Source organism: Chamaea fasciata, unplaced genomic scaffold (assembly GCF_029207755.1).
Source record: "Chamaea fasciata isolate MVZ Bird 193981 ecotype frontalis unplaced genomic scaffold, bChaFas1.0.hap1 SCAF_2, whole genome shotgun sequence".
Lineage (NCBI taxonomy): Eukaryota > Metazoa > Chordata > Aves > Passeriformes > Sylviidae > Chamaea > Chamaea fasciata.
This window is the reverse complement of record NW_027094087.1, coordinates 268,298-288,539: the sequence shown is the minus strand read 5'-3', so window position 1 is coordinate 288,539 and position 20,242 is coordinate 268,298. Positions and strand designations below refer to the sequence as shown.

General features: G+C 51.4%; 1 protein-coding gene across 1 annotated transcript; it reads left to right on the top strand.

Moving 5' to 3' along the window:
* Window positions 1–171: 171 nt before the first annotated feature.
* Window positions 172–19,615, top strand: RNF169 (ring finger protein 169). Its single transcript, XM_066207147.1, has 6 exons — window positions 172–505; window positions 6,859–6,935; window positions 10,967–11,113; window positions 11,708–11,820; window positions 12,481–12,580; window positions 14,391–19,615. The coding sequence occupies exons 1-6, from the start codon at window positions 172–174 to the stop codon at window positions 15,591–15,593; spliced, it is 1,974 nt and encodes a 657-aa protein (XP_066063244.1). The 3' UTR covers window positions 15,594–19,615.
* The last annotated feature ends 627 nt before the right edge of the window (window positions 19,616–20,242 follow it).

Sequence of the window (20,242 nt, the reverse complement as noted above, 5' to 3'; positions counted from 1 at the left end):
TCCCGACGGAGAGCGGGGACGCGCGGGCGGCGCTGCCCTCCGTGGTGGTAATGAATATTCATGACGGGCGTGGCCGGCGCGCGGCGCTCATTAATATAAATGCCGGGGGCGCGTCCCCTCATGAATTATGCGGCGAGGCGGGGCCGCCGCGGCCCTTCAAAGTGTGGGAAGATGGCGGCGGCGGCGGCGGCGGGTGCCGGCGGCCGGGCCGCGGTGCGGGGGCGGCGGCGGCGGGGCCGGCCCGCGGCCGAGGAGGAGCAGGACGCGGTGGTGCTGTCGGTGGCCGAGTGCCCGGTGTGCCGGCAGGCGCCGGTGGAGGCGGTGACGCCGCCGTGCCGCCACTCGCTCTGCCTCGCCTGCTTCCAGCGCTGCCTGCAGGGCCCGGGCCTCTGCTGCCCGCTGTGCCGCAGCCGCCTCTCCACGCGGGCCCGGCGGCAGCAGGCCGAGCCCGCAGCCACCACGGCCGCCGGAGCAGCGGGCGGGGAGCAGCGGCCGCCGGACCAAGGTGCGGCTGCGGCGGCGGCGGCGGCGGCACCTGCGCCCCCCCAACCCCGGAGCGGGCGGGCGGGGGGGGCGCGGGGGCGGGGGCGGGGCCTCGGAGGGGGCGTGGCCGCCGCGGAGTCGCGATGAGTTCGCGGGGGCTCAGCCCGAGGGGGCGGGGCCGGGCGGGGCTCGCGGTGGATTGGCGGGGCGGGGCCGGCTCGGGGGCGGGGCCGGGCGTGGGAGGTGTGATAACCTCGCGGGGGCTCAGCCCGGCCCGGGGTGTCCGGGCGTGGGACGTGTGATGAGTGTGCGGGGCTCAGCTCCCCCGAGTCCTGCGGGGACAAACGCCGGAGGTGCGATGAGTTTACGGGGACTCGGCCCGAGTCCTGCAGGGCCGAGCGGGGAGGGGGCACCGGCGCTGTGCCACCCTGCTCTGTGGCATCGTCCCCTGCAGGGGATGCCCGGCTGGGAGGATGTTTCCCCGCTTCCTCTGGTGTTTTTGTGATAACCTTGCCCCAAAAGTGAACGGTTCCAGCAGTGCTGCCAGGAGTTGGGCACGTGTGTACTGCATCAAGGCAGGAAGGGATTTGCACCGTGGGAAGTCCTAGTCCCTTGTTGACTTCAAAAAAGTCCCTCATCCCTGTGTTCGTGGCTTTCTGTCGCACGTTTCCTCCCTGCCTCCAAAGCCTTCCTCAACTCCTAGCAAACTGCCTCCCTGTGTTCCCTTCAAAACAGATCCTCGTCTGAGACAGTGCCTTGCTTTTTCCCGGTGGGAGCGGCTGGAGATGCCCACCTTGCTGCTGCCAGAACTCGGGATGCACTGGGGTCTGTTGGTTGGAGAGGTGTCGCAGCAGTGCCCACTTCAGCAACATAGCGACAGATAAACATCCTTTTAGCCCAGCCCGTTCCTTTTCCAGCGTTTCTGGTCTCCCGGTTCGTGCTTGTGTCAGCACCCTCTAATTGGCTGTGGGAAGAATTGGCAGGATGAGCTTATACAGCTTAAATTGGTGGTTTGAACTAACCCCACTAACCTGGAAGAGATTTAGGAAGCCTTCGCACAGAAGGATTTGCTGAATCAGTGAGCAGATGGGCTGTCCAGAGAGAGCTGAGCTGAAGCTGGGAGTGCTTCCTCCAGAGGAGGGGCAGTGGGAGCTCCCGGAGTCAGTCTCTGCTCCGGGGCAGCGGTGTCAGTCATGCCTAAGTGGACTCGGCGTGGTCCACGTGAGCTTGGATGACAGTATCTTTAAAACTACTCGGTGTGACCACTAGACATACCTTGATTATTCCAGCTTAAACTGGCTAATTAATAGTGGTTTCCTGGTTTTTGTGATTCCCTTTGGGATTCATCCATAACAGTGGGCTTAAGGAGCTCTCAGGCCTTGGCTGAGGCTGGGGTTTCTGCACCAGGTGTACACCCAATGGGTATAAAGTCAAAGTCCTTGTCATGACATTTGTCAAACTGGATAGAAATCAGCGGAGACACACACTTGCTGCGTCTGTTGTGTCTTGGCTGGGCTGGGTTTTCCTGAGAGCTTCTGGGCATCTGATTCCCTAGGAGCTGCCCTGCTGCCTTCAGCCTGGCCCCAGGTGCTGCTCCGGAGGGATGCAGGTATCCCAGGGGTCCCACGTCCTCTCTGTGGACATCTCCAGGCTCCACAGAGCACCCGGGAAGGCGCCCTGGGTGCTGGTGTAAGGCCAGACTTTGGGCTAAGGATGCAGTGCTGGCTGCAGTGCTTTGCTAAGTGAGGTTTCTTGGATTAAAACAGTTGCTTGGTGAAATTCTTGGAAGGCAGAGAGGAGCAGCAGATGGGAGGCTTGGAGACTGCGGCTGTGTGTTTGAGGATTCAGCTGGCCAAGGAGAAGGAACAGAATATGTTTGTGGCGAGGTGCTCAGCCTGATTTGTGAGAAAATCAGTGCATTCACATTTCAGAGACTCAGATTTCTTTTGTTTCTCCTCTGCCCAGTGGCAATGCACAGCAGTCAGTGACTGACGCTCGTGTGAGAGGGGTGGCGTGGTTTTTGCCAGACTTGTAAAATGACTTCCTCCTCCTTCCTCCCGGTCTTTTTTTGGCAGTGGTTTTCCCCTTTCCCCACTGGTCCAAACCAGTCTAGTTCTTGGGCATTTCCTGGTGATTCCTTAAGTTCCTGTCGTTTCTGTTGTTCTGCGGCCTGTCACTAGTTATTTTTTGTCTCAAGACCACAGTGCTGCAAGTTTGGAAGTGACAATCCCGACGAAGCCTTTCCCTGTCTTGGGAAAAGCAGTGATTTTCTCCCCACATCAAACTGATTAAAACTGACACCATCTCATTTTTCCCCCTTGTCACAGTGATGTATTGCTGGTGAGAGGGGTTAAATTTAGGATTTCCTGGGAAGATAGGAGAGGGTGCCTCTCTGGGGGCAGTAACTGTGCCCTGAGGCCGTCAGAGGACTTGCACCTCCATGTCCTTCCTCGTTGTCCTCTCTCCAGCCCTCCACAATACTCAAATTATTTTTAATCTGCTGTTCAAGCCATTAATAAAGAGAGTGGTTAGGACCAGAGCCAGAGCTAGCCCCAGTGGTCAGTGTGAGAGGCATGGCAGTGGATCATTAACTCCTGGAAAATAATTTTCCAGTTGAGTAGTGGTTACACCTGTGCTGGGGTCAGAAAATTCCTACCTTTTTGGTTTGTGTTTTGAAAACTTTGGCTGCAAGTGTTAACTGCCAGGAGTTAAAAGGAAAAGTAGTGACAGGGAGATGGAAGATGCAAAGCCTGCTGAAAGTTTCCATGGATGCTGGGGGCGAGGGGGATTCACTGCTGCTGCGGCAGAGCTGAGATTTGCCTGATGGCATCGCTTTGGCAAAGCCCAGGAGCCTCTGAAGGACAGGCAGGGAACCGAGGGGGTCTGAATCGAGTTCAGCTTTACTTTTAGGCAGCCCATGTTGCTGAATTCGCCAGATGGAGGTTTCTGAGTCTTTTGGCAGTATGTATGAAATGTGCTGGTCAGGAGTGCGGCTCCACGGAGATGGTGTGTAAGACACACTTCCATGCTGGCCTGGGAAGGATGGGCTCATTCCAGGGGATTGAGGCTGCAAGTCAGATGCCTCTTATAAAGAAAACCGCTGTTAAATGATTAGAAAATCTTTTGTCCTCTCAAATATTGCAGAAATCAGTTGTTTTTTCCAAGACTGAGCACAATGGGACGCAACTCTTGTCTGCCAGCACGGAAAAGCAGGATGCCAGGTTTGATCCTGCCGCTGCAACTGTTTCAGTGCTCTCGCTGGGCTTGGAAGGAGCATCCCAGTGGCAGCCCTCCCAGCAGCCCTTCCGAGTCAGCTTCATTCAGGAAACAGTTCTGTTCACCCACAGATCACTCGAGAGGAAGGGCAAGCAGGAGATTTGCTGCAAAAGCAAGTAAAAAGCCTTTTCTTCCATGATTTTGCCTGCTTTGTTGTCCTAGGCTGTGGCACACATTGACCCAGCTGAGCAGCCTTGTCCTGGACCTGAACACCCAGAACTGGCACGGGGAGGTGTGCCAGAGAAAGACGTGTGGTGCTCTGGTCACCTTGTCTTCCTCCCAGTGCGGGACTGGTCTGGTTCCACTAGGAATGGTTCTGTGCCCACAGAAGCATCCTTGGGTGCAGCACCCTTCTGCCCTGTCAGCAGAGCAGCCCCAGCAGTGGCACCAGAGGAGTGGGCAGGGATTGTTCCCAGGAAGTTCCAGCTGGACATGAGGAAGAGCTTCTTTCCCGTGCAGTGACCAAGCACTGAACAGGCTGCCTGGAGAATGTGTGGAGTTTCCCTCACGGGAGGATCCTCTGGACACAATCCTGTGCTCTGGGATGGCCCTGCTGGAGTAGGGAGGTGGCACCAGGTGACCCACAGTGGTCCCTTCCTGCCTGACCCATCCTGGAGTTCTGTGAAATGCAGATATTCATCTCTGCATAGATTTTTGTTTTCATCTCTTCTGTGCAGAGTTGGAAACTTTGGGGTCTCATCTCTTTTTGACCCATCTATAAAATATACAATTTGGCACGTAAAGGTGCTATTGCTAAAGTTGCCTCCAGCTGGTGTTGGAGCCCTTTAGCTCAACTACGACGACTTACACATAAATGTTATTCCATTATTTAAAATTTCTTCTGGCTTGCTGAACCCAAGTGAGAAATGAGGGAGTCGGCATGGCTCATCTTTCCTGGTGCGTGTTTCCCTCGGGTTAGCAAGTGCCCTGGATGGGAAGACTCCACCTTTATTGAGACAAGCCTCAAACATTGAGAAGTAATTGAAGTTTGCTGCAGGCAAATTACAGATTGCTGCTGCTCTTGGGACTGTCTCTGTGGAAATGCAGCTTGATAAAGTTCACAAAGAACTGGAACCGCTCAAGGACACAATTGAAAAAACGTTTTGGGAAGCCGGTGGAAGGTTTCCAGCGTGGCCGGTTGCGGAAGCAGAAGCAAGGAATGCAGCCTGGCCTCCCCAGCATCAACATTGCTTGGGATTTTTATCACATCTGTAGGGACACTTGGGATGTTTTCCTTTATAAACAAGTGCAGGCGTGTGAGTAAGAGGAAATAGCAGCTTTTTTAATGAGAAAAAAGGCCTTATAATCTATATGCTGAATGTTTTCTTCCATGAGATTCTTTTTCTTGCTTTACGGTTTGTGCAGCTCTGGCCTCGGCAGCATTGCCTGTTCGGAGCTCCGGGAGCTGCAGAGTTTGCAGTCCCCCTTGCCAGGGGGAAGGACTGCAGTTCCAGGGCTGCCTAGGAGCTCGGAAAGGGAGAACCAGGGGAGGGCAGGACGGGTGGTAGCTGGATTTCATCAGTCTGTACGTGGCGAGTTTGGGCATCGGGGCTGTAACCCGTCCCCAGGGACGAGGGAACGTGGCCGTGACCCAGAGGATGCCCGGCAAAGCAGTCACCAGCTGGTCACTGGGTGTTGGATTCACCCACCCTCCTACCACACACCTTTCATTTTGAGCCAAATTGAAACACTTCCTACGTAAGGGAAGTTCTGTGAGGGGGGCTCAGCCTGCAGAAAAGGAGGCTCAGGGGGGACCTTCTGTCTTTCCACAATTCCCTGACCGGGGGAGGCAGCCAGGAGTGGGTTTGGGCTCTGCTACCAGGGAGCAGGACAAGAGGAAACAAGCTGTGCCAGGGGAGTTCACTTTGGGAAGCAGGAGGAATTTCCTCACTGGAAGGGTGATCAGGCATTGGCTGGGGCTGCCTGGGGAGGTGGTGCAGTCCCCATCCCTGGAGGTGTCCAAGGAACAACTGGACGGGACACTCCTTGCTCTGGGCTGGGTGACAAGGTGGGATTGGTCACAGATTGCTCTCAATGGTCTCGGACAGCTTTCCCAGCCTAAATAATAGTGGGATTCTGTGAAAACATGTGGTGGAGCTGCTGGTTTATATCCTTTAATTTTAGCAGGGTGGGAAAAGCAAGTACCCCTGATGTTTCCTCCTTGCTCAGACCTGTTCCATCCTGGCCCTAGCACGTTGGGATGGTGAACTGCGCTGCGCCCTGCCTGGAATACTGATATGGATTGAGCCAGGATGGTTGTCCGGGGGTTGCTGTTTTGTTCTGGTTGTTCCCTTTTCCCTGCAGGCTCCTTCAGCTGAAGTGCAGCTTGCCCAGACATGCACTGCTCAGAAGTGGGAGGGAGCTGTGGGGCTGATCCAAGCGCGGGACTCCTTTGGGAATAACAGACTCCAGGGACAGAAGTTAAGCTATAGCGCTGTGCCAGTGTGCTTTTGGTTTCTGAATTCCCGAGGGGAAAGGGAGGAAGTGGGAGCAGGAAAGGGGACTTGTGCCGGCCAGAGCATCCTGCCCGCTCTGGTGTGGGGAGAGCGCAGCCAGCGGGACAGGGGCGGTGCCGGCTGCGGGCCCTGGGACAGCGCTGCAGGGCACGGCAGGAGGCATCCTGGGGAAAGCCGAGTGTTCTCCGGGATCATTGCCCTCAGCGGCAGGAGGGCAGGGTGCGAATTCGGGCTGCGGTGCTGCTGCCGGCAGCCCGTGTGCCTGGGGGGTCCGGCTGCAGCGGGCGCCTAAATCCTGCCTTTATTCCCGGGACTCACGTTCCCTGCGACATCTCCGGGCTGTTCCTTCACCCCTGTGTTTACATCCTCCCCATGCTCCCCGATGCCTGACTGCTTGTCAAGGACTCCTGGGAATCTCAGAGGAAACTCGGGAAGTGCAGAGTGGGATTACTTGGCCATCCTCCTCCCGACGTTTCTGTACGTTAAACAGAGCTGTGATAGCAGTGGCTGAACATAAACATCTGGGGTTGAAAAAAGCTCTTGTGCAGCCTGTGGAGATCTCACCCTTTTTGGGAAATAATGGCCAACACCAGTTATCCTGCACTAAAAAGTATTTCCTTTTTTTTTCCCCTTTTCTTTCCAGACTTTATATTCAGAGCACCCATTAAATTAAGCAAAACAGCAGAACTACGAGAAGAGTATGAAAGCCAGCTAAGGAAGGTCAGTGTTTTGGGTAATTGTGTTTTTTTCTTCCAGAATAACTTGGATTTCCCGCAGGAATGCCATCCTACCTGTAGGGAAACCTGGAGGGCTCTTTTTTCCTGTTCTGTAACAAAGGTCATTTATTCTCTTTATACGGTTCAGACAGTTCAGGAAGTGGCTGTAATTGAGCATGTAGATGCCGAATTTTGCTGTCTTAGTCTGCCTTTGAGAACATGGAATTGTACCTTCTTTGGAATGACTGTTTGGTTGTGGATGTGATTCCATAAAGGCTTTTGCAGCATAAGGCATCTCCTTCTCCTGAAACATCCTTCTCCTCAAAAACAAACTATTCCAAACTACAGCTTTCTATTTATTTTAAGCCAAGAATAAAATGTCATCTAAAGACCAAAAAAAAAAAAGAAAAAAAAAAGAAAAAAGGCTTTTCAACTGGTTTGGAATTAAAGCCCATGAAAATACTTTTTAGATTTTTGATCTTTGTGATATTGTTTTCCCTTGAGATGGGTCCAACCCCTCGTTGATTATTTCACCTGCTGGGTAGAAGGAACCTGAGAGGGTTTTCATTGTTGAAGAATTTTCTTTAGGTTTTCACTTGTAGATCTCACCAAGGGTAGAAAGAGCTGGGAGGCTAATTGAGTTAAAAAACCAGCCTTGTCTGAGTAGGAAGATAGGTGATATTTCAGGTAAATAATAAACACTGATGGGCAGTGTCTCTGCAGGTTACTACGATAGCTTTGGCTGACTATTTAATGAACTGATCATGGGAATTGCAAACTGTACTCCAGTTGAGATGCCTGGCCAGGAAAGCAGGGACACTCTGTGTGCAAAGTCGTGGGACTTGTGGCATTTTCAGCAGCAATTCTCTGTCAAGTTTAAGGAAGCATCTTTGCAGTCTGGTCAGGCTGCAGCTGAGTAGGTTTTTACAGCTACAGCTTGGCTTCAGCAAAAAGATACCGTGTGCAGTCCAGTGCCAGCACTTCTCCTTTCCCTTCCAGTCAGAAGGAAATAGTTCACCGTTTCTCTGGCATTTGGGCATGTTTTCATCTTGTTCATGTTCAGCCTGCTGCCTTCCCCTTCTTGCTCCCTGACAGGAGGGAGGTGGGTTTCTTCCTCCTGGCAGCTTAAACTTGCTTTTTGTGAAGCCCAGCTGAAAGAGCCGTGTGGGAGGAGATTCTGTGAATCGTCATCTAAGAGGAAATGGCAGTGAAATTCTGCTGGGAAAATGACAGCTGATGATGCAGTCACACTGTTTCCTTATTTGTAGAATCAGAATAGGATCCCAGAACCGGGAAAAGCCCTCTGAGATGGAGTCCAGCTGTTCCCCCAGCTCTGCCAAGGCCACCACTGTCCCATGTCCCCCTGTGCCACATCCACATGGCTTTTAAATCCCTCCAGGAATGGGGAGTCAACCCCTGCCCTGGGCGGCTGGGCCAATGCATGGCTCCCCTTTTCGGGAAGGAATTTACCCTGACAGCCAACCTAGACTTCCCCTGGTGCAACTTGACCCTGTTACTTCTTGTCTGGTTACTTGTTACCTGGGGTGAGAGACTGACTGTCCTCTGGCTCTAACCTCCTGTCAGGAGGTTGTTGGGAAGGAAAATTGTGACTGTTGCAACATATCAAGGGTTTCTTGTTGTTATCTGAACTTCTGAAATAGGCAGGAGGAGACAGGAACTCGGGTTTGGGAATCTAAGCTTGTGTATGATTGGGGTTTCATCCCAGCTTCCCTGCCCGTGGAATGGGGATAACCTGGGCTTTCCTCCTGAGGAGCATTTCCAAACCTTTTTATGTCTCCCAGATGTGAGTTGTTTCATATATCTGAACTCTTGACCTGCTTCCCTGCTTTTTGCAGTTGAAAACAAGGCAGTACCATAATTATGTGCTGAAGGAATTTTTTTTGATGTGGGTTATCTCATAGCTTAATTTTGCCAGATGGCGTTCAGAATGAGATAGATACTTGCTGTCTGTGCAGGGTACCGAGCTTGGGTTCTCCTCTTTCGTGCCCTGGGTGCTCTTGCATTTTATGTTTTTCCAGAGGAGGCTGTCATTTCTGTGTACCAAAGCCCTAGCTCATCCTGTCCAGCTGTCCTTCTGTCACACGCAAGTCTGTTGCTCGTAAGCAGACACAGTGGGAGGGAAACTCCTACCTGAGGCATGTGCTGACATGCATCTTCCCAGAGCCAGGGCAGACGGAGCAGGCTCCGGGAGGCAGCAAACCTGGACACTGTGTGCAGGGGAGAGAAGATTCCAAACGTGAGTCTGCCAAACCTTTGGGCCTAAATGTGAGTGTTGGGAATGATGGTCCTGAAGTGGGCGTTTCTTGAGTGAACAATTATTGAATTGCTTGTACAGCATTTTGTCCCCCTGCAGTTGCAGTATCCAAAAGGACTAAGATGCATTTTCTGGTAACTGTGCTGTTCACAGCAGCTGCTGGTCCTGCATCCAGGATTTCAGAGATGCTACTCAGGTGACATGAGGTCCTTCTCCCAGGGTACATGTTTCACACGACATTGTTCCAGTTGCTTCTCCTGCTGTCCCAGCACAGCATTGTCTGGAAGGAAATTCTCTGGGAGACAATTTACATTACAGCTACTTCAAATTATTATTTTTGTAATTAGTACAGATTTTATCATTGGAGTTTGATTTTGTTTGCAACCTTAATTCTGGAGCTAAATTCTTTTTTGTATCCTATTACTTAGGGTTAGGATCTTGTTGCCTTTTTGATGTCACTGTCAGCAAAGCTTGGGTTGTCACCTCACACTAATTGTGCCACGGATTTCCCCAAAATCCTTAAATATTCCTGTGTCTTGTTAGATATTCTTGTGTCTTTCGATTTTATCATTTAGCCAGAGAAGTGAGTATTTCCATATAACTTTCTTCCATATGAGAAATACAGGGGGGACATGAGTGATGGGTAGTATTCCAGCCAGCCAGCCATAAAGAAAAAATCATTGTGATAAATCTTGATGTGAATTTGTTTTTCAGATGCTTCAAAAAAGGCAGAAATACTGTTGACTTAGAGCAGACTATTCATCAGGTCTGCATCATGTGGTCACAATCTATGTTAGTCAGACACTGTTGTAGTTATTGCTTGAGATTATTAATAGATGAGGAATTTAAAGATACATCTTAAAACAACTCTAAGCAAGGAGTCAAACCGGTCTTTGAAAATATTTGCTGAACACCCACAGTCAGACAAACAGCGGAGTCTCTCCCCTGTTTCCTCCTTGTTTTCCTCCTTATTTCTCTCTTCCTCATCTCTGGGGGCTTGGAATCAGTAGGATCTGGGTCCTTCCCAATTTGAAAATCACAATGTGCTTTTCCTGTACTGCCTCGTGACCTCTGTTTTCTTTGTCATCCTCATGTCCATATTTTTGGGGTTTTCCCCTCCTCCAGCAGGGAAGAAAAGCACTAAATGTTTTTGGAAGAACGAGGAATTGTTGCATCATCCCCCACTTTTTGAGCTAGGGAGCTTCTTAAGCACCTGAGATGCCCATGCCCAAATATGAGGGAAAACCCAGGGATATGAATTCCTAGTGGTTCACAGGCGGGATGCAGATGCGTCAGTCAAAGGTCCGGATAACTTCTGCATGGAGGGTGGATGGAGGAAGGAGGGAGGATCTGTTCTATATACAGATACATGTAGACTATTCCTGGACTGTGTATAAGTTGAGGAAGAGGCAAGACACAAGGTGGGAAAATGGCTGGGTGATGGAGGGAGGAGGGTGCCGGTTACCCTGGGCAGGGACAGTCGGATGGTGGTATCTGAAGTGTGTTCTGCCAAGCCTGTTCATCAGGAAAAGGTAGTGGAAAGGGGGAGAAAAGGGGAGTTGTTGGTTTTGATAGCAAGTCTGCCAAAAAAAAAAAATAAAAAGGGTCCTGGCAGAAAAGGGGAGAGGCAGTGGATCTACCCTGGAGTAGAGAAATGAAGGCACAGAATTAAATGATGTGACTAAACTCTCGGTCTTGCCAATCTCTAAGTGTAAGACTTCAGATTGTAACTGCTCTACCTCTCTTGTCATTATTTCCAGCTGAGAGAAGAGAAACTACAAGAAGAAAAGACATCTGAGGATCTGATTCACAAGTTCATTCTAGATGACGTGGACGTAGGGAAAAGAAAAATGGAGGAACAGCAGAAAAAAGATGAATCTGTAGTGCTGAAAGGGAGCCAAGACTGTGTAAGTAAGCTCATGCTTCTCCTTCCTGCCCACATGTCAAAATTTTCTTTCTATGGCTTTCCAGGATTCATTGATTGAGTTTTTATAGTTGATGAAGGCTATGAGCTGGCAGATTATAAATATCCTTGTTAATGAGAACTGTCTTCTAAGGTGTGTTATGACTGCAGATGTTTTTCTAGAGGTTTCTGTCCCCTTTTTACCCTCTACTGTGTGACTCTTCCTAACGCAGCAGATCCCCTCAGCTTTGGGGGATATCCTTGGTTTTCAGGCTTGCGTGCATTTCCATGAACATTTCTCCATTAATCTTCTGCGGTGAAGTTGTACAACTGAAGTTCAACACATTCCTCGTGCTGACTTCTGCCTATTTCCCTTTTCATTTGGGAGGCTCTGCAGGAAATTACCTTTCTTTGATGACTAACAGCTATATATAGGACCTCTGTGCTTATTTTTGTATAATTTATGCCTTTTGTCCTCTCAGTATAGTCAGAAATGGGGGATTTGGGGACCTTTAACACTTTTGCAAGAAAGAGCTTTATTTTCCAAGTTATTCTTTTTGTTGTACATGTCAGCTAACTCTTCCTTGGTTGACTCCAGTTTCCTGAACGTCTCTCGGATTCTGAGAATGAAGAACCATTCCAGGGCAAGCAAACACATCGGTCAGCTTTTGTTTCCAAGACCAGTGCCTACTCCTTTGCTTTCCTTTCAGGGTAAGATGCTGAGACTTTATTTAGTGTCCTTTTAAGGTGGTCTTCTGACTTGTTTTAAACACACCTGAGGTGCTCTAATTCAAATGGTGGCTCCAATCTAAAAAGAGTGATTTTTTTTCTGGAATTTTAGAGCAGACTCAGTGGTAGAATGTGGTGTCTGTCTGATTACTTCCTACCTGGAAGTTAAGAAAGTTAATGTTCGTCTCATGAAGGAGAAAAATCATTGCCTGTAGGTTTAAACCATTAGTCAGAAATCAAAATTCTGTAGGATGAAGTCAGGAGTGCTGGTTCCATCTCCAGCACAGATATGAAGGGATAGCATCAGCCCCAAACAGCTTTTTTCCCTGGAAAGCTGTTGCTTGCGGCAGTGGAAGCAGCTGAATAGCCAGGTGTGTTTCCGCACGGGCAGCAGAGGGATTTCCCCAGCTCCCTCACTAGCACTGCCCTCAGTTCATTCCGAGCCGTGGATGGAGGTGTCCGTGTGCTCAGTGCGGAGCCCGCGGGCGCAGACCAGGACTCCGCCGCAGATCCAACATTCCTGGATCCCGTTTCCCCGAGGGCACGGGAAGTGCCTCTGCCAGCCAGGTGCTGCCAGGGCTGTTGGGCTGGTTGTTCCTAAGGTCACAAACGGTCTCCTGTTCTCACCCATCTGCTTTTCAGGAATTTGATCTCCAAGGTGGAGAGGAGTCGGAGCTGCAACGACACCATTCAGGAGAGATCCAAGAGCAGGCAGAGATCAGCCCCAGCCACCAAAACAAAGGTACAGGCAGCGTCTGGAAACAGGTTCCTGTGTGTAAATGTTCTTATCTGAGGTTACACAGCTCTGGTAATCTGGAGATATGAAATATGGGCCTTGTGGCTCTGTGTTATCGCCGTGGGGCCAATCGCTTCCTTGCAGCTCCCAATAAAACCTGCCGGGTAAGGAATTAATAAACAGAAAAGCAGACAGGTGTCAGGGTTCTTGTGTAGCGTTGGAGACTAATTGGAAGTTGAAAGGGTTCTCATGAGGCTTTTGTTTTGTGATTCATTTTCTTTTCAAGGCTGAATCCCCAGCCAGGTAAAGAGAAATCTTTTAGAAGTTTGGGAGAATAATCCTCTCTTCTTTTCTCTCCAAAGCTGTTAAAACAGAGCAAAATTCATTGCTTTCCTGACATCGGGGTACATTGGCACTTCCATACTATAGAAGATCCAAAGGCCTGATCTTTGTGGGATCATAGAATGGTTTGGGTTGGAAGGGAACTTAAAGCTCCTTCAACCTCCTGCCCTGGGCAGGGAGACCTTCCACTACGCCAGGTCGCTCCAAGCCCCATCCAACCTGGCCTTGAACACTTCCAAGGATGGAGCAGCCACCCGGCTGCTCTTGCTAGGATGTTCCACCTCCTTGTGCTGACACTCCCCCTTCTTGGGATCAGTTTCATCCCTGATGGAGAAGGAGAGGGTTCAGATCCAGAGATCCCATGAGGAACAGAAACCTGTGCAATCTGCCATCTGAGCTGATAGGAGCTGGACTGAGCCCGAAACGAAGATCCATAACTTACCTTCCCTCCAAGGACTCTCTTCTTTTTTAGGAGGTTGCCTTATGCATGTGACCGGTTAGAGTTCCAGTACAGGGTATTCCAAAAACTTACTTTGACCTCAAAATAAGTGAGTAGAAAATCCTTCTTTTGGACTAAGCAGGGAAAGGCTGTTACTGTGCACACTAGCTGCTGGATAAAAATATTTCATCTCAGCGCTAAGAATAAGACCATTTGCAGTTGTGTGTGTTGTTTCCTCTCTGATTTATTTGTGCCAGGATTATGCCCAAGTGTAGCAACATTCAGGGACTGTCTTAGAGACGACAGGAAATGTTGCTCTTAATCGCAGGATCATCCAGGTTGGAAGAGACCTTCAGGGCCATCAAGTCCAACCAGCACCACCACAGTCACCCCTAACCCACATCCCCAAGTGCCGCATTCAGGCGCCTCTCATACCTGGGCCGAGTCTTCATTCTTTCTCTCCCACAGCTTGGGAGGGAGCAAAAAATAATGTGGAGATCATTTCCCTTGAGGAGCATGGTTTCCTTCAGCCAGGGCGGTGCAGTGCTTCTTGGCTTCTCCTTGTCATCACAGAATCATCCAGGTTGGAAGAGACCTTTAAGGTCATCCAGTCCAGCTATCAACTTAACACCACTAAATGGGCAGATTTATCCAGGTAAAGAGAAAACACATCTCAAGGCCAGGTTAGACAGGGCTTGTAGGAATCTGGTCTAGTGGAAAGTGTCCCTGCCCATGGAAGAGGATGGAATGAGATGGTCTTCAAAGTCACTGCTCACCTAAACCATCCCGTGGCTGTGTGATTTTGCCATTGGAGTGGTTGTTACTTGTGGCAAGAGCAGCTCTTAGACTGCAGTAAGTTTGACACCCGGATTGTGCTGGGCTCCGGAGTCGGCTGCTCACGTCCCGCACCTGCCGTGGGAGGGGCTGTGACCAGCAGAGGCTGTCGGGGACAGCCGTGCACGGCTGCCATCTGTGCTCCCGGTCTCCGCTGGGAGCTCCGTGGGCGCCCTTCCCAGCCGTGTGCTTGCCTTGCAGGTGCTGCCCGTGGCGGGCGCGTCCACGCCGCTGCTGGGGGTGCTGTCGTCCTCGCAGAACCACCGCTGCCTGTCCGCCCCGGACCTGACGGCCGAGCGGCGCCTGGTGCTGGGCGCCGTGTCCTCCCTGTCCGCCCTGCACCGCCCCGAGCGCTCCATCAGCCCCGAGAGCAATGACAGCATCTCCGAGGAGCTCAACCACTTCAAGCCCATCGTCTGCTCCCCGTGCACCCCCCCGAAGAGGCTCCCCGACGGCAGAGTCCTCAGCCCCCTCATCATCAAATCCACCCCCAGGAACCTGAACCGCAGCCTGCAGAAGCCAACGACCTACGAGGCCAGTCCTAGAATACTGAAAAAATGGGAGCAGATATTTCAGGAGCGTCAGATCAAAAAGACTCTCTCTAAAGCAACCCTTACGTCCTCGGCCTCGGAGCCTGGGGAGGACGTCGCGGTTCCTGACATCACCAACTCCAGCAGCTGCACTAAAGAGCAGCCACAAGTGCAGGATGATCACCTTGCACCTGACACAACAGGAGAGCCTCGCCCTGAGCTGGATTTCTTCCCTTCCGTCAGTGACACGAAGCTGGGAAGAGGGAGTGAGAAGAGCAGAGGTTCACAGGCCTTAACCACTGATGACGGTGCTGCTGAACCAGATGTGAGATCCACCACAACCCCTCTAAACGCACGAGTGGCCGAAGTCCCTGACCTAAAAGTGAACACACTCATGGACAAATCCTGTCTTAGTCTGGGCCCGAAAATGCTGAGCAGGAGACTGGTGGGCGTCGGCGCGTCGCTGCCTGACAGCAGCACGCTCGCGGTGCCCATCAAGCCACCGGGGAAAAAGCAGCTGAAATACCTGAACAACAGCGAGCTGATCAACGTGCAGAACAGCACCTGCAACTCCGTGGAGAACATCATCGGGGAGCAGCCGCCGCTGCTGCGACGGGGCCGCAAGAGACGCTGCAAAACAAAGCACCTGGAGCACAACGGCTCCGTCAAGAGACTGAGGCACGTGGCGGGGGAGGTGGGGCTGCCTCCCGAGGTGCGGGACGTGGAGCAGAAGCTCCAGCAGGAGGAGGAGGACAGGAGGTTGGCCCTGCACCTGCAGCGGATTTTCGACAGCGAGAACAGGACAGTGGACAGGCGGAAAGTCCGTGTGGATCGGTACCTGCTGCGGTCCAAGAGCACTCTGGGTGCCAAGTAGCACTGCGGGACGATGTTGCCTTTCTAGAGGACGATGAGGTTTATCAGATTATCTTATAGGAAAACTATTTTTTGCCCTTCTTCCACCCACGCAATTGTTTTCTCGTTTCGGTGGTAAGACATTTCTAGGTCCAGTTCAGAGAGAAGCCAGCGTCCTTTCAGATGTACAAAAAAAAAAAGAGAGAGAGAATGAGAAAAAAGTCCTCCCATCCTCTCTGGTCCGTTGTTCTGAAGGAATTGTCTGTCATCCCTGTGAATACACTGCAAGGCTTCCACACGCAGTCGGGCACGCCTGGGATCCCCAGCTAGGAGGGTTGTGAACATGGGGTATGAGGACCATGCCTTGCCAAGAGAAATCTGAGCTCTGCTCGTGGAAATTGTCTGAGGGTCTTCTCCTCTCTGCCTGCCCCGTTTTCTCCCTCAGGCTGCATCTGGTTGTGGGGTCAGCCTCTTATCCGTGCTCTGTATTTCTCCTGGGGAGTCCTAAACAGAGCCCCCCCATAGTACTTCCAAATGAATGTATCTCACTGTCTGCAGCAGCAGAACAGATCATTCGTCACTTTCTTGAAGCAGAAAGCCAAATGCAGTGAAGAGAAAGACCTAAACCAAGGATTTTACTGAAAAACCTGATAGGGGTTTGTAATTTCATGTTCGCGGCAGGGGAGAGAGCTCAGGTGGAGCAGCTGGAGCCACACGCTGAGCACTGGGACCCAGGGAGCTTTTCTCCCAGTCCGTGTCTTTTCCAAACCAGGGGGGTTTCCTGTTCTTCTCTGTAGTATGGAAGAAAGGGAAGCTCTGGCCAGGGAGGTTGTGGAAGGATGTCCTCCCAGCTGCCACGTCCCTTGCTCAGTTAAGAGCTCTCTCAGCACCCTGAGGGCCTGTCCTTGCGGAGCATCCCCAGAGATCTGACTCACTGCTGTGCTCTCCAGGCAGCCCATGGGACGGGAGCCCAGCTGTCCCAAGGGCTGCCCTGCCCCTGCTCCAGCTTCCTGCCTTCGGCTTCAAACCACTGAGAAAGCTCAGGTGAGCAATGCACTAAAAACTTCCAGGTATGGAGCTGAGCCTGGAGCAGAGCTGGCTCAGAGCCTGGGCGTGGTGGGGCGGGTGTTCTCTGCCCACGTGTGGCGGGCCACCCTCTGAGTGTTTCTAACCCTCTTCCAGGGATTAATTTCATGGGTTATTTCCTGTAACGTAGCTCAAAAGGTACCCTTCCAGCTCAGTCCTTGGCAGCTGCCTTGCAGAGTATTCACTGGGACCCTCGAGGCCCATGGGGACCTTTGTCTTTGGCAGGGCTTGTGGCATTGTCCCCTACTGGGCTGCTTTAGGGATGAGCACAGTGCAGGGGCAAACTTCCCTACGGATCATGTGAAGGGAGGGCAGCCAGTGCACATAAATGGACAGATCTGATCTAGGACAACTGCATTGCTCAATTTCCTTTATCTAAAAATGGTCAAATTGTCTCCCTCCATCTTAAACAGTCAAAAAGAAAACAGGAACTGGTTTTCTTTTTCACTGCAAGGACCCTGGCAGTTTTTGTTGGTTTTTTTTTTCTTCCCTAATTGAACTGGATTAAAAAAAAAAAAAAGAAAGAAAGAAAAAGAAAAAAAAAAGAAAAAATCCTATATTTTATTGGGTAAAATTTATATATTTTAAATACTATATTTCAACAGATTGACACTTTTGTTTTGAGAAATCTTATAGCAGTGATTCCATAATATATATCTCTATCTCTGTATCTCCTTGCCACACAAGCTACTGGGTGGGTAAAGTTGTACCTGGGGCTGGTGAGACCTGGCCTGCTCTGCCTTCCCAGCAGCCGCAGCCTCGGCAGGTGCTGCTCGAAGCAGGCCCAGCTTTTGACCCAAACCAAAACCTGCTCCTCTGTCCAGCTGGGAACTAGAAGGAAATTAAGGAATTAGAGCCTCAACTGGACCTAGAAGAGCAGCACAGAGAGAAGTAGTGATGGCCTGGATCTACCCTCGGAGCTCAGGAGGGAAACCACAGCTTTAACTCGGAATCCACGCTGGTTTTTCCCAACATTTTGAGCTGCAGTGTGCACTTCCCAGGTGCATTTAGATTTAAAATTATTTTCACAGGCCCCCTTTTCTGCGGCTCATCCCTGGAGCCCCAAACAGACTTCCCTAAACAGTTTCCTTTTTCTCGTGGTGTTTCATGGGGGTTCAGCTGAGCCTGGGCTGCTTACACCACAAAAAAATAGATTTACACGCTGAATGTATCTTTTCTTCCCCCTCTTAAAACAGATTTCACAGCCCAATGCACTAGGCCAATGTCTTAAATACCTTCTTTTGAAAAAATGTTATAAATATTTAGGGGTTTGTGCGTTAATTTCCTGATCCCAAATCCAAGCTGGGCAGAAGTGTAGGAGGCAGTGCCTGGGCTGGAGCTTGTCCTCAGCCAAAAAAGGGATTTGGGGGCAGCCAGGAGCACGTCTGCCCCCAAAGCAGAGATCCCAAGTCCCCAAGCATCATGCACAGGCGTTGGCATCTGCGTTCAAGGAGACCTTTGGATGTGGAATCTCCGTCGTGTCGTGCAAGGGTTGCGGCGATGCAAAGCCAGGATGAATGTTTTATTCATTTAACACTCTCAAAGTTTGTGTAAGCTTGCAAAAAACAACAAAAATTGTAAATAATTACACTCAAACGAGCAGGAATACCCAGCCTCTCCCCTGTAAAGGTCAGGAATGACACCACCTTTGCCAGAAATCGTGCCAGCTGAGAAGGAAAATACCTCCTGCTGAATGGTGGATGCAGCACGAGAGGAAACCGAGTATTTATTCACACTTCTCTGAAAGTCCTTTGTAAGCCTCAGCTGCCTTCCCCCCGGGATGGAGGCATTCCGTGCTGGCTGTGGGACAGCACGGGCCTGGGAGCGTCCTCCCAAAATGTGAAGCTGTCTAATCCGGAGGGGCTGGGCTTGGTTCCGTGACAGAAGGACTGTGTCTGCCAAAGATGCCACCGACTCCCAGAAAGTTGCTTTCTGACCCTCTGGAGCTCTCTGCCCGGGAAAGGCCGTACAGAAAGGTCCGCGTTCGGAGTCAGCGAGATGAGATAAATGAAGGAAAAGTGCCAAAAGGGATCATGCCAGGTGATTGATTGTATGACGTTGTTCTGTATTGTCAGTATTTCTCTTCCAATGCTATTGTACATGCAGTGCACAGTAGTCATGAAGTGTAGCTTCAGCAAGCGCTTCTTTGTATTTTCTCAGTGAAAGCAAAGGGGGAGATCGAAGCCTTAAAGACTCTCACCGATTTTAGAAAACAAGCCTTTAGCAATGCTCCGAGGGCAGGGCTCCGCCCGGGCCCTCCCACAGCCCTGCCCTGTCTCCCGGTTGTCCAGCGGAAGGTTGACGAAGAGCCGGTCCCGCGCACGAGGGAAAGCGTTCGGGGGAACCCGGACCCTCTGGCCCCTGGGGGACGCGGGACGGGAATTCCCCGCTCACTGTCCCCTCTGTCCCTCCCTGCCCGTGGAACACCGCCACGCATCCGCTCGGGGTTCGCTCCTCACTATGCAAACGGGAAAACAAACCTGCAGCGGGGCACGGGCGGGGCTGCGCCTGGTTTCCTTGGGATTTGCCCTCGAACTGTTCACAACCAACCTAGATGTCGCTACACTTTTTCTCCAATAACGCTTTAAATCGTTGTGCTTTTGTGTTCTCCGCTGGCCAGCAGAGCACCGGCTGGCTGCAAACTGTCACGGCCGTTCTGGTCCCCGCTGAACCCCCGTGGCTTCACCTGAATGTGTTACACAGCGATGGAAGGCACCAAAGGACCGCCGACTTGCATGTGTGAAATGTGTGAGTGGAATGACGTGCGGGCATCTGTCATGTTGTGGCTTCTGTTGTTTGAAACAGAGTAAATCCTGCTTGTGAAGCAATTGTCACAAACCAGAAATACGCCAACAAATGTGTACAAATAACAGTGTTTGTTTTAACAGCATCCAGGACTTGAACTGCAGGGCAAAGGCCAAGGTTCAAACAGAATAAAACCAGATTCTGACAGTGAAACTCCCTGCCTCTTGCTGTGCTTGGAAGCGAGCAGGATCCTACTGCTGCTTGTCCCGGACAGGTGACACTCGGTGATCTGAAGGAGGCTGTGGAGTGATTGTAGAATGACAAAAGCATTTGGTTGGAAAAGCTCAGAGACCCACGTTGCACTTCCTCTCGGGACAAACCCGTTTTAGTCCGAGGCTGATCTCCCAGCAGCTGGGTTTGGGTTGGGGTTAATCCAGCTGTAGATCCCAGGGAGCCCAGCAGTGTCCGTGTGGCACGCTGGCAGAGCTGAGCCCTCCCCCACTGGAACACGCTTTCCACGTGGGCAGGGACAGGCAGGGGCTGCTCGCCCGTCCTGCCTGCATCCCTGGAATCTGCCGCAGGACATACTCACGCTGTCCTCTCTCCACTCCCAGCCCCTCTGCGCTCACAAACACTGAGGACAACGCGCGGTTTCCTCCGGGAGTGTCTTGGCACAGCCAGGGCAACAAGCCAGACCCAATTCCCACTAAATGGAACAAAGGTACAAAGAGGCGCGTTAATTACAGGCTTGAGCAAAGCCAGGTGATAACCCATCGTTTGCCCTCGCTGCAGGGAGATGCGTCTGCCAGGAGACCAGAATGGAGCTGTTGGTTCTTCTAA

Coding starts and splice junctions, on each gene's coding strand:
- RNF169 (XM_066207147.1), top strand. CDS start 172: ATGGCGGCGGCGGCGGCGGCGGGTGCCGGCGGCCGGGCCGCGGTGCGG. Junction 506..6,858: donor GCAGCGGCCGCCGGACCAAG/GTGCGGCTGCGG, acceptor TTTTCTTTCCAG/ACTTTATATTCAGAGCACCC. Junction 11,821..12,480: donor TCCTTTGCTTTCCTTTCAGG/GTAAGATGCTGA, acceptor TCTGCTTTTCAG/GAATTTGATCTCCAAGGTGG.